This window comes from Rhea americana, unplaced genomic scaffold (assembly GCF_003343005.1).
Source record: "Rhea americana isolate MKP2758 unplaced genomic scaffold, rheAme1 scaffold_229, whole genome shotgun sequence".
NCBI classification, from domain to species: Eukaryota; Metazoa; Chordata; class Aves; order Rheiformes; family Rheidae; genus Rhea; species Rhea americana.
In genome coordinates, this window is record NW_028186345.1 from 198,584 (window position 1) to 212,681 (window position 14,098).

Below are 14,098 nucleotides of genomic sequence, written 5' to 3' on the forward strand. Positions count from 1 at the left end.
TTGTTGGTTGAGCCTGATGGAGAATCTCTCCTCGTGATGCTGAACATCTGTCCAACCAGGAAAGCAACTGTTACAGACAAGGAAAGCAGGACCTTAATTTTTCTGAAAGAGAAGGAAAGGGTCACAGTCCCTGCTCCTAAGTCTGTTTTGTTTTTTCTCCAAGAATGTTGTAGAGCAAAACAAGTTAATAGAAGCTGGGTCTGGAGCATTTCTGCTGCCTACTTGAGCTATTTGAGCTATCTATTGAGTAAGGCTGAAGTTTTGTCTTTCCACGCAGGGCCTGAAATTCAGAGCCTCCTATTCTCTATATTTCAAGCAACAAATGATGATGCCCACAAGAGAGGCCTGTCACCACTGTACATGCCACCTTCAGAAGTGGAAGAGGCATACTGAACCATGAGCAAATGTAAACGTTTGACCTAAGCAGGCTGTACAGCTTTCTGGAGCTACAGACAGAGCAAATGGAGAGACACAAAGGGTGTCCAAATTGCATGGACCTAGTCTCTCTGCAGATTTTGAAGGACTGTCTTTGTTTCCCATTAATGAAGAAAAGTTAAAAGCATATTTTAGGCAAACTGATTGATCTATGGAACAAGATAGCAACATTTTAGTAAAGCAGTGCCCAAATTGGGCACACTGGATTTCAGCCTTCATTTAATGGAGCAATTCACAGGGCTGATGAATTASGTCTGCTTGCACTATGCTCCTGGGCTTGCTGATAATGAACTATACACATGCTTGATGTTTAACAGACCTTGCCTTGTACTAAATCTGAGACATATGGCAGCCATTATTGAAAGCAAGCAATGCATTTTTTCCCTGTCAGCAATTTGCAACACTAAAACAGAGCAACAGTTCTTACAGCACTCTCAGTTGTCCATACCATATGGAAATGGTTCTTTCTAGGCTTTCTCTTTTTAGCCCTTCTGGCCTTTCTCAAGTATGTTGGCCACTCCAGTCTGAGTGTACACCAATTTGCTCAAGGATTGRTTACTACCCTCCACAGTCGTTAGTTTTCCTCACTTTTTGATTTTATTATTAGTGATTCTCATTTTACACTGATTAACAATGTGGATCTCCAGGAGAAACGTGGAGCAAAAATCTTGTATCAGCTTGAGACATTGTCTTTAAATTAGGATACTCACAATAATAGCTTTTTGAAAGATCTTCAAAATCTATGAAATGGGCATCCACAGGATTTGTACTGTAATAGTTTTTGCCTATCCTTTTAGAGTCATGCAGGTATGTTGAATATTGTTACCTTTTGAGAGATTATTCATGAACTCAGGAGCAGTCTGTTTGCTAATTGTTTGTCTTTGATTGCTCAGCTTTTGCAACTTAAAAATAGCCTGAKTTTGCACAAAATTCTTAGCACTCGCTTACTGAAAATAAAATTCTGGAAGTGCCTCATGTTGGATACTCAGCAAGAAAAGCCTCCCAAACTATTAGTCATTTTTTAAAACCTTGGACATGGGCTTTTATTAGTCTGTAAAATTTTATCACCATATATTTCACCCTTTAAATAATAAACAGTAACACCAGATGATGGAGAAGTGCACAAAACATATACATGAAGAAGAATTTGTAGACAGTCTTTATGGTTGCATGGAAAGAAGGTCTTTCTGCAAAAAAGTCTGCTTGGGCACCCAAACGATCACCTGCTCCTGCAGAGCTCTTTCCAAAATTTTTGGATACATGTGAAAATACATATTCTAGCCATCACATCCTTTTCTTCCTGATTTTGGGAATGTTTCTTGCCATTTTTCTACTCTGTTTCCATCAAAAGAAGTGAAAGTATACACTACTGCCAAAATGTGAGAAAATGCATTTGTTATTTTCTTCTAATGAAGAACTGTGTCTTTAAAGAGGATGGCAGCATCTGTGTTTGATCACAGTCAAATACCTGCCCCTCAAATCCACAAAGGATGGATTATGGCCTGCTTCTCCCCCTGGCAAATAGAAATTCATACAAATAGTCCCTCTGMCAGTCACAAGCTAGCTTGTAAGTCCCTCTAATAGTGACTTTTGTGAAAACAACATAATGAACATCTGTAAATGTTTACCAGGTTAAAGGGTAAATTCAGACCCCCATGAAGCATAACACAAGTCAACCTTTCTTTTCTTGTTGAATATGCAACATCTGGCAACTGGCAGTTAAGTGTATCACAACAGACATCTGCAACTAGTACTCACTATTTTAAGCCTTTCAGTAGAGTGATCGTGGATGTCCCAGCTCATTCTTTAATGGTGAACAGATATCAATAACTCCATATCCTCTCCACGCACTCTGTGAAGACTTAGCACAAATGCAGACCAGATTTATGTTGTATTGGGTGGCTTTTTCAAGAATTATGGACACCCTTTTCCCGGTGAAGCCTCTTAAATCATCTGTAACTGCACACACAATTGTATTTTAAAGTTCATACAATGGTGTTTTCAGCTTTGCCCTGCCACTCTTCTGCGGACTCAGCTGACAAGCTTTCTCTTCATTAATACACAGTACTATGGCTGCTTCTGGAGGTCAAAGGAAACTTTTTAAGGCCTAGGTGTTTAATGAGATACTCATAATGAAAATTTTAAAGTAGTATATTTAATTACTGTGCTTATAATTAGTCCATCTGCTTAAAGGTAAAACTTTTATTTTTAGATCTAGAAGTAAATTACTCTGAATGACGTTAAAATTTTAAAATATGCAGCATAGTATGTATGAAGGGATCAGTTTTATACATGACTTTTATAAGTATATAAAAAAGTGCTAATAAACTTAAGTGATGTTGAAGAGTCTAGAGGCCTAAATGAAGCAAAACGCTCATGCATTTGTTTCATTTTTAAGCACATACTTAAGGTATGTAAAAATAGCAAGTAATAAGCATGTATTTTTTTTGCTGAACAGAAAATAAGATATGCAAGCATTACCTATAAATGACTTTTTTCATATTTAACATTAACCTTGCTGAAGTCAGTGGAAGCTACAGAAGTATTAAGGGTTGCTTTCCCCTTTTTATAGGATAACATGAAAGAGTGAAGATTAAAATGAAGACTAGGTTACTCATCTTTTTGTCTACTCTATTTCTAAATTTTTTTGGGATACTCTTATTTTAGGCAGAAAAGTGTTAAACATTATGAAATAGGTAATTAGAGGTTTTACTATGAAAATAAATCAAATTAGATTGAATTAAAATAATATTCTATAAGTACGATAACGAGCCATAAAAGATATCAGGATATATTCCATGTTTGGAGTATTTCACATTAGCTTTTTCCTCAAAATACTCATGGTATTGCTCTGGCTTTGAACCTGGCTAGTTTTCCTGATATTAAATTACTAGTTTAAGTTTGGACTAAAAACAAAAATAAAATTCCAGAAAATACATAATGTGGGAAATATGTGCCTATGCCTTGGAYTGCAATCTGGATGGAAAGAGCTTATTTTAAAACAATGGTAAAATAAGATAATTAATTGGTGCTTTAATAATTAAAAACAGAGCTCACTGCAGGAGGCACTGCAGAATATGATATTTTTGTAGAAGAATATGCTAATTTCTCTCTGAATAGAAAAGGCATGTTTTAATCCTTGAAGAAAGGAAGATGTTTTCAAAAAATCCTTAACAAATACTTTTGCTATCTTCTTCTCCTAATCAAGAATTATGTCTTTAAATGGCACGGCAGCATCTGCACTTGATCAAAATCAAATAAGAGATTTCCGCAGGAACAGATGGCACTGTTTTTAATTTTTTTGTGGCCAATACAGGTATTATGAGACTGAATTATGAGGCATGCAAGCTTTGTGTTTAAAGTGTCATTTCATAAAAAATTTTGAATAAAGGTACATTTTCTTTGACCTGTTTCGTCTAGACCAGTTCTTCTCATCTGTTAAAGTCTAATAGTCAAATGGCTTCTGTGGCTGCTTGATATTAAAGTCAGGATTTCCTGTCTTTTCTTGTCTAGGTGCCGAGGTGCCTTAGTTATTTTAGGGGTTAAAAGTTGTAGCCACTGATGCGTATATATTAGGCTGTATTCATAGAACACGGCTTGTAGCCTGACTCAAACTATTACAGTCTAACAACAGTGACCAATAGAAAGAGAAGAAGATCCAAGAAAGCTGAGGTAAGCCCAAACTCTGAAGCAATGTCAAATTAGAAACAATAGCTAATAAGGTGTGTACAGGAATACATCTGGGAATACCAGCCTATATTTCAAGTTTTATATGCTATTAATTCTTTGGAAGACAGGAAGCAAACACAGTGGTTAGCAGCCAAAAGCTATTTAAACTGCTATTTAAAGTGATTTCTAACAGGCTTCAGATAGCTCCAGGAGCCTGACTAACAAGGTAAATTACTTTATATTACTTTTTAAAAAATATTATTAAGATTATGAATATTTACATAGTGAGAAGGTGTAATTTCACTGTGTAAATTAGTTGTGTTATTCTTTATAAATATTTTATTTGTCCTTTTTTTGGAATCCTTCCAGATAGTTAGCAGTTTCTGGGGTGGGGAGATCTGTGGGATACTACATTTGCTGCTGCTAATAACAATTATGAAAAATATCAAATGATTCTGTATCATAAACAGTAACTAACTGAGCTGTTAACCTTACGGGTGCATTAACCCTATGACAGAACCTTTTTATTTCAACTCTATTTTTGCCAAAGCTAACATGCTAATTTTCACCAGAAATCTCTGCTGTCAGTCTCTTGTCTCTGCATTGCAAAATGCTTGCTAATCTTTATCAAAAAGCAGCTAAGATAACAGTTTGTGAAGTGCTGTTACTGTGCAACCCAAATGTTGGCTATTGGAACATATTATAAATGACGACGTTGTTCACTGTTTAATGATGGAAGAGGCTAAATAAAATGAACAGATATGTAAAATAGATACAAGTTACATGAGTGTATGTGCTATAACTTGATATAGGACTTATTCGTTATGTAATTTACATTAAGCATTTTTTTTAGCTCTCTGCTTTAGAGAAGAAAATTCATAACTTTGGATATGAGAGAGTGAATGAGGGAGGGGAAAGGATTACTCAAACAGTTTCCCTCCAAGCTTTATAAGAACATGCCCAACAAACAGCTGTTAAAACACTCTTTGATCTTTTCTGTGATGAGAAAAGACCCTGGAAAATCCAATCCAGATGCCATAAAAATTTAGGAGATAGGAAAAACAGAAAATAACATACGATTAATTTAAAGGGAGAATATCAACTACAATGGAATTAATATTATTACGWTATTGATAGCCTTATTGAAGACGATGCATTACATTAAGAAACTATTTTGCATAAACTAGTTATAGGAAAACTTAATGAAAACACAGATTTATAAGGAGCATTTACTTTCAGTCAGAAAATTATCAGTGTTTTTAGGTTCTTTGAAATGACACCTGCATGAATACCAGTTTAATTGCTAGCCAATGTGAAATCTAAATTGAAATGTGAAAATGTCATTCAAAATCGAGCATTGCATTGTTTATGCCTCATATTATTGTTCAATTTTTCCTTAACATGCTATAGGGAATGACATAGAGTACAGAATTTGGTTGTTTTTTTAGGAAATACTATATTGCATGTAGTACTGCTTTGTTACTCTAATATGCTTTTACAGGGTTCTTTTGAGAGACAGCTAATTGTTTTTCTCCCTTTCCAAGGAAAATGATGACTCTAAAAGTCTATCCAAAGCTTTTGCTCTTATTCTTGTTCAATTCTGTGTGGACTCGAACTGTGAGACAAGTTTATGATGAGCTGGATCCAGAGCACTGGTCTCACTACACTTTTGAGTGTCCAAAAGAGTGCTTTTGTCCTCCCAGTTTCCCAAATGCATTATACTGTGATAACAAAGGACTTAAAGAAATACCTGCAATCCCAGCAAGAATTTGGTACCTCTATCTTCAAAACAACCTCATTGAAACAATTTCAGAGAAGCCTTTTGTGAATGCCACTCACCTGAGATGGATAAATCTGAACAAGAATAAGATCACCAACAATGGAATTGAAAGTGGTGTGCTGAGCAAGCTGAAAAGGTTGCTTTACTTATTCCTTGAGGATAATGAGTTGGAAGAGGTGCCTGCCCCATTACCAGGGAGCTTGGAGCAGCTAAGACTGGCTAGAAACAAGATCTCCAGAATCCCAGAAGGAGTCTTCAGCAACTTGGAAAATCTTACTATGCTAGATCTGCACCAGAACAGTTTGTTGGACAGCGCTCTTCAAAGTGACACCTTCCAAGGACTCAACAATCTTATGCAACTCAACATAGCAAAAAATTCACTCAAAAAAATGCCTTTAAGCATTCCAGCTAATACACTCCAGCTGTTTCTGGACAACAACTCCATTGAAGTGATACCAGAGAACTATTTCAGTACAATACCCAAAGTGACTTTCCTTAGGCTTAACTACAATAAATTATCTGATGATGGTATTCCTCCAAATGGGTTTAATGTTTCATCTATTCTAGACCTACAGCTGTCTCACAACCAGCTCACTAAAATTCCACCTATCAATGCTCAACTTGAGCACCTTCACCTTGACCACAACAGAATCAAAAGTAAGTGTGTACTGCCAGTGTGGGATCCCACCAAGACGTAATTCTTTTAAAATGTTTATTTAACTACTGAAAAGACAAGACATTGCTGGTTATGCAGAAGAACATCTAATGGTAAAAACAAATCAAAACAAAGCTGAAAATTCTCTGAGTCAACTCATTCGTTTATTTTCCTAAGGAAACCCGAATATTTTTTGGATAAGCCGTATATACTTATATATTAGAATGAAAGTCAAATGAATTGAGAGAAAAATACTTTTTGAATGTAAAAAGGTTAAAAATGTGCTAGAGATGATAGAGAGATAAGCAAAAGGACATCTGACAGGCCAGTTTTCAAGGCAAGATATAAAATATGACTATGAAATATATGCATGGAAGTGATACCAGACGTGAAAAATGTGCATTTGTATATAGGAAAGACACTTAGCAAGCAGATCAGAAATATGAGTGGATTTAGAAGAATTTGTCAATTCATATTCCCATATACACATGCCAGTAACCATTCTGTGGAAACAACAATAAAAAAATTGAGTGTAGTAAGTTAGGATATTCAATCCTCATCTGTATGTCTTAGATATCCAAAATTGCTGAGCACCTTGGAGTTTTCACCAAACTAACAGAATTGCATTATGCTCAGTTTTTCTGAGTATCTGTCTATCCATGTAAATTATCTAGTAGGAAACTAATGTGAGACACCCTTAATATAAAATATTGACTGTAGTCAACACAATCTATTTTGAATATGACTATCTCAGGCTTCAATATCCTCCACATCTTTTATCTTCTGTGCACAGAATGATGCCATTTGCATTTGGTCCTTCTTAATGAAAAATCCTTTTGCTGATGTTACAGAAGTTTCATGCTACTAAGGTTTTTCTCCTCAAATGTCTTTTATGATTTTCCACTTTGTGTAAGTGAGAAGAAATTTTGTTCCCCAGGCAACAGAAGCATGTTGTCATGTCATGATTCTGCTCRTAGCATGGCCTCCAGCATTCATTCAGGCATGGCTAGGATGTGGTGGTTAGCGATGCTGAGTACAACTGCTTGCTCAGCAAGCCCTGCAGACCTCAGATATTGCAGTTTACCAATTTTCAATTTACTTTTGCTAGCCAGCGGTTTCATGTCAAAAGTCAAAATCAAAAAGTGATCACTTTCTCATTACCACTGCACAAAAGATACTCAAGTCTCCACAAATTAATTCTTAATGCCATGACCTAGAATGAATAGTGCAGCACATTTGTCTTCCTGTCATAGTAAATTAACTGAATACACCTTATTTCTTATTCCCTATTTCTGTGTAGTGCAATTGTAGTTCAGTAAAAACAGTAAAATACAGTAAAAGTAAGTTTGGCTTCCGCACGAAAAGAGACACATGGAAGGAAAGTATCTATTAATAATTCAAGTTAATTCAGTCTGCACTTAGCAAATCAAATGTATAACACCTAATAAAAAAATCAGTTATGTACAACAGGCTGCTATTTAAATGGCCTGCCAGATGTCTAACTGTTAATTACTGTTAGGACTCAAAACATCTCTACTAAACAAATTTTATTGTCCACTGATTACAAAAGGATTTATTTTAATCTCTTCACTTAAGGGCCTCAGGTGCACTCTTTATCTGCTGTCACCTTAAATGGACACTAAATTGAAATCAGTGGAATGTAACCTGTCCAGTTAAGATGTGCTTTTCATCTAAGCAGCAAACAAGTATTTAAGCAGCTGCCAAATTATCCTCCTTTTCTAAATGAGTTTAACAGGTTAMAATACTGTGAAAAGCAACCTGTGTAGTACCTGTAAATTCAAGTCCAATTTTCCACTGTCACACCAGTGCTTATTAGCCTGTCATAATAGTTTTCTGTAAGAATTATGTTCTTAAATATTTCACTACTTTTCAAAATGGAACAAGCCTCACTCACTTAAGCACTTCAAAATGTTGCAATTAATCTAAAAAAATATATTCAATATTAAAAATAATGGCTATATTTAGTAACTACATATAAAGCTGTCAAATGTAGATATTTTGTAAACCAAATTTTATCACAGGAGCATTTTTTTGTTGTTGTTCAAGAGATAAGAGATAATGACATATTCTCACTAGACACTACCTTAACAGATAATATCTCAAGATCAAAGACAAATAATGTAATTCTGTCAGGCAAGAGTAATAATATGTGGTACTGATTTGCAGATTTTATTTTGTTCTTTAACCTAGGAAGATGATGATTAATCATTACTTTATGGTAACCACTGTAAAAGAATTTTAAACAAAAAAGACTGCAAAAAGCCTGAATCCAGTTTCTCCACAAAAGAGTTCGCCTGAAAGTTTACTTTTATATAAAAGTGCATACATATGTGCAGTATGCACTTTTATGGCACTAATCCTCAACTATCCCTGCACACTTATCAGTTGCTATTTTATTTTCTCTTTATGCTTCAAAGTTACAGGGTTAACATTGCAAGTGCTCAGATATCAATATTTAGTTGTAAATAACATTGCCTACTTTTTTATYGTTTGTTACTGTATAACATCAGTCCCCCATGTAAGTCCATGGCCTTTTTCTGCCATTTGGGAAGATATAAAGCAATATCCTGAAGCCCAGTAAAGTCAGTGAGAGCCTCATCATTGGCCTCAGTGAAACCAGTCCTGAAGCCTGGTAGCAACGCTGGTCTGCCAGAGTCCATTATAGGACATTTGGAAGAAGATGCTTGAATAAGTAGAATGTCTGAATAAGAAGATGGTTGAATAGTAGTGACAAGTAGATCCCTACTTATTGCCAGAAGCCTGGGCTATTACTGCTACTGYTTTCTTTGTTGAAAAGGCCCTGAAAGGTGTGTCCTTCCAGGCTGATCTGTGGCTGCTGCAGTTAACTAATACCTGAAAAGGAGTCTAACTAGAATAGTTAGTGGTGGGTGCAGCTAGAGGTTACAAGCATAGAGCCAAAATACTCTCTCCATCGTCTTCCCTGATCCTGTCAGAATACATTTATCTTCTAGATCAACTGACTTGCTAAGCATTAAGAAATCACTTGGGAGTTTTACTGGAAAGAAAACAAGATCTTCTGTGGCTGCTCAGCAGACACAGAGCATTAGTCATTACTTAGGACCTCTTCCATAGTTTCCCCGTACAACAGCTCCTGAGCCTCACATTTAAATATTACCCCACTTACCAATATTGTTGACCGTAGGTGAGATTCATCTTATTTAACTAACCCATTTTAGCAYTGAGTTTGAGTTTGTCATATAGAGTCCCTACAAAGTCAGTAGAAAGAGATACACAACMTCAGAGAGAAATTCATTCCACCTTAAAACAGGTATCTCAGACAGGGGCCATGAAAAACCTTTTGGAGATGTCTGTCTCCAGTGTTTACAAACACCGTCTAAAAGGCTGACTTTGAGTGACCCTTTACATGGATCAGTTTGGATGAGAGGAATTGTACCCATGYGGGTGGCCTGCCCCTTAGAGGGTTTAGGGGAAAGTGATTCCTGTCACTAGGGAAGGACTATTCTTAGTTGCCTTTGAGAATTCTTAATGCTTGAGGAGGCCAAGTAATCCAAAGAAATCAGTTCTCATAGTAGTGTTTTTTGAGGGGGCTGAAAGCTCTAGCTCAGAGCTCTGYCAAAAGGGGAGATGGCAGATGGATCACTTTGGCATGCCTTTCTACCTCCCTCATCTCTTGGCAAAAATCAACGGCATTATACGCGTGAACAGGAGGGCAAGTGGAAAGAGAGATGCTTTTACTCCTATGATAGTTTGAGTGGGATTTACTATTCATGGGAAGAGAGTGGTAAAAGTCAAACCACTTCTTACCATTTATATCATGAGGAAATCATTTCTTCATAGGTGGCCCGTGGTTAAATTAATTGTTTCCTCACATTAARGTTGGAACAATTAACTCTGAAAAGACAAGTACGGTGGATAGTCTCTAGACCAGAGAACACAGGAACCACCATCTTTTAAGGACAGCAGTGCTCTTTGAAATTCACCGTGACCTGAAAAGACAAATATTTTCTGCTAGACAGCGTAAATTCACTATCACATCTTTTAATAACTGCTTTCATAATGAAACTGCTTTCATAAGGAAACCTCTCACATCTTCATACATAAAAATAGGTTGTAGCTTGTTTCTTCTGAAATTATCAACTGCTTTATAAACATTCATCAAATTACACAACATAGGCAAAGAGGTTTTGAAGATGATGGCTGTGACAGATGGTTTAGGCCTTGGCTCACTAAATGTATTTATCTAGTTTCCATGGCAAAGACAAAGTCCACTTCCAAGATGCTACAAAATTTTAGACAGTGCTATTCAGAAATAATTTTTCTCTTTGGAGGAAAAAGAAAAGAAAAAGATAAATTTTTTTTTTTGTTTCCATCATAACTTTGAATCATATTTTTGGACTGTAATCCAAAGACATGTTACATACTTCTATGGCTAAATAAAAGGGGGTAAAATTGTAGTGAGAAAGCTTTGAACAGAATTCTCTCTTCTTTTGATAGTCTGGGCTGCTCAAAGAACATTTATTCAATTCTCCCTTCAAGCAGTTTTTATAGGTGGTCTAGGGACAACAAGATCCTCAAACAGTCCAAGCAATCATTAAATACTATAAATTAGTCCAAAGGATTTGACATCTTTGATAAATAAACACCACTGTAATGATTTCTGGAATAAGGCCATTTTAAGCCTAAAATAGGGCAGGCTTATTATTCAACAGCTGAAGATAAGAAGTGAAAAGTATTTTAGCCAAGTAAAACTGCAGAGATAGTTTATAAGGGACAACATCTTCAACCCTTAGAAAATCGGTAATGATTTAAGCCATAGTTTCAAATTTTATCTAAACTAAACCAAAATATGAATGATTTATACACAGTTTTAAATATTTATTGACTTTCAGATTAAGAGGAAAAATATTCCAYAGGTTATATTCATGCAATTAAAACCAACTGTACTGTAGGAATTGAGAGAACAGGAAATCATATCTATTAAAAGTTGCAGACAGTCTACATTATACAAACAGTTCTTCTAATTCAGCTATTTCATTTTGAACGTGAGATCCTCACTGGAGAACATTATCGGCTAAAATTAATATATTATCATTGAAGTAAGATATTCAAAATCACTCAGCATTAAACTTTTTCTCTTCTCTCCGAGGTCAGGACTATGTCTCAATGAAAACTTACCCTTGTAGTTATCTAAGCCAGTGTTCTCTTTGACCAAAGTAAAAATGTGCATCTAGTGACTCTTTAGTCATAGTTTCAGCACATTAAATATGTGATTAACTGATAAAKATTACATTATCTTAATATACTTTTTGGAAAAAAAAGTAGTTAATTGTTAATTCAGCATTTCTCAACTTTAAAAACAACAAATATCTCCCATATAAATATCAGTGTGAGGCTGTGTTATCTTTTGAAAATGCATTTTATTTTCATGTACCTTTCCCCTGAAAATTAACTAATATGTTTGATCAATATTTGCAGGTGTTAATGGTACTCAGATATGCCCTGTCTCAATTGCCATAGCAGAAGATTATGGTTTTTATGGTAACATCCCCCGCCTCCGCTATCTTCGCCTGGATGGAAATGAAATTCAGCCTCCAATCCCACTGGACATCATGATATGTTTCCAACTACTTCAAGCTGTTGTCATATAAAGATGTCACTGTGTCACTGTTGTGCTGTAAGAGTGCTAAGATACAAGTTTTGCTGGAATGAAGCTTGTTCTAACTCATAAATCAAGAAGTAACAGGTTTCCTTTGACTAATTCTTCCTTTCCTTACATCTTTTTTTTTACAGTTACAAAGATTGTTCTTCTTCTAGAATAGATTTCTGACGCGAAAGGCCTCCCAACTTGAAACACACTTAATCCTTTGCTTAAGGATTCCTAACACAAATATTGAAAATCATCTGATATAAAATCCCAAATATTCCAAAGCAAGCACATACCTGCTCTGYCTTTCTTGTCAAATCCTACAGTGTCTATCCCCATTAACAGCATTGTTCTGGACAAACTAAATTTCTTTATATTTGTTACACAGTAACTAATATAAGGAATTTAGGTGCACTTGGCTAAACATACATGCTAGAAAAATCATGTATTACATGACCATGAAATAACAAAACTGCCACTTTCTTTTTTTTTATTTTTTTTAAGATGGTCATTGCCTAACAGTGAATAGCCACTTAATAAGTAAATAACTCATGAATCATTGTTACCCTTTGAGAATAGGAAGATTTATATTGATGCTTTTAAGATATGAAGTATGTGAGACTCAGGATCTGAAGCAATGTACTGGATATATATTGCTGAATGGATTAATTCAATGTATTATTTTAAAATTGAAATACACTGATCCAATTCAAATGCATTGACAAGAGAATATCAGATGAAATTTTGTTCTGTCAAAGTCATTGCCAATTTTCTCCTGATTTGTTCTTCAGTATTTCACCTCTAATTTTGACATCATTTCTTTCTGTAGCTTTGGGAGAGTCACTGAACGAACACGTTTTGGTTACCATAGAGATAAAAATGAGAATAATACTGATTAACTATTTCACAGACTAGACGCTTCTCAGAAAGTAGAATGGCTAATTAATATAACGTTCATAAATAAAAAATTGACAGATTAAAAAAATACACCTCCCTTCCCCACATTAAATAGAAATTATTTACCAAAATAGCCAAATATGTGCATAGGATGTATTTAGTTGAATTGACATAGTATCTACTCAGTGCACTATTTAGTTACCTTCTAACTCATATACAAGCATGTAAAATTGGATTTTAGAGAAGTCTAGTTATTTAGAATGTACCATATTCATAATTCAGAAATAACAGAGATAGCAGCAGTTATCGTTTTTACAAAATCTGTTTTCTTCGTCTTCTTTTTTTTTTTTTAAACGAGACAAAGTTATACAACTTGAATATTTGAATTAACTGTTCATTGGGAAAGTGTGATATTTTTGATATCTCTGACAGTCAACAGACTATTCATCAGTCATTATTTTAGTCTCCTTGTATTTGTAGATAGAAGCAAATAACTGCTCTTTAATGGCTTGTATCTATTTCCGACATTTTAAGACTGGCCTCAGTAACAAGTGTTTGCATGTGGTATATTTTTTTCTTTGAAAATGAAGCATTCTTTTAAAAGTAGGTTTTTAAAAGTGCTGAGAACTGCAATTTCTAACATTCAGAGTCTCTGTTTATGAGAAAAAAAAATCGACCTTATTCTGTTCCACTGCACTTGTGGAAATAACTTATTATAGAAACCCAATACAGAAATAAAACATTCAGAAATCCTACTACTAAAGCATTTATTTATGCAGTTCATTTTATGTAATTGCTGAGAAACATGCCCTCCTAGCAAAATGTATTCTGTACCTCTGCGGTCACCCTATATGAACAAATACAGAAGATTAAAAAAAAAAAAAACTAAAGTATCTATACATGTTTACCTATGTTATTTATTTTAACATTAGTAATTTATTTTTTGATCAATTTTATTTGACAATACTAACAATTAAATTATTACAATCATTATTTGCTTGTACTTGGAAACAAA

At 34.9% G+C, this 14,098-nt stretch overlaps 1 protein-coding gene across 2 annotated transcripts; it reads left to right on the forward strand.

Annotated features, from left to right (window-relative positions):
* Positions 1-3,960: 3,960 nt before the first annotated feature.
* KERA (keratocan) lies at positions 3,961-13,838 on the forward strand. Of its 2 annotated transcripts, none has more exons than XM_085305929.1 (3): positions 3,961-4,107; positions 5,649-6,541; positions 12,018-13,838. In XM_085305929.1, exons 2-3 carry the CDS (start codon positions 5,653-5,655, stop codon positions 12,188-12,190), a joined length of 1,062 nt encoding a protein of 353 aa, XP_085162055.1. In that variant the 5' UTR covers positions 3,961-4,107; positions 5,649-5,652; the 3' UTR covers positions 12,191-13,838. The 2 variants fall into 2 exon arrangements, with proteins under 2 accessions (XP_085162055.1, XP_085162056.1); XM_085305930.1 differs by lacking the exon at positions 3,961-4,107 and adding an exon at positions 4,120-4,330.
* The last annotated feature ends 260 nt before the right edge of the window (positions 13,839-14,098 follow it).

Coding starts and splice junctions, on each gene's coding strand:
- KERA (XM_085305929.1), top strand. CDS start 5,653: ATGATGACTCTAAAAGTCTATCCAAAGCTTTTGCTCTTATTCTTGTTC. Junction 6,542..12,017: donor TGACCACAACAGAATCAAAA/GTAAGTGTGTAC, acceptor CAATATTTGCAG/GTGTTAATGGTACTCAGATA.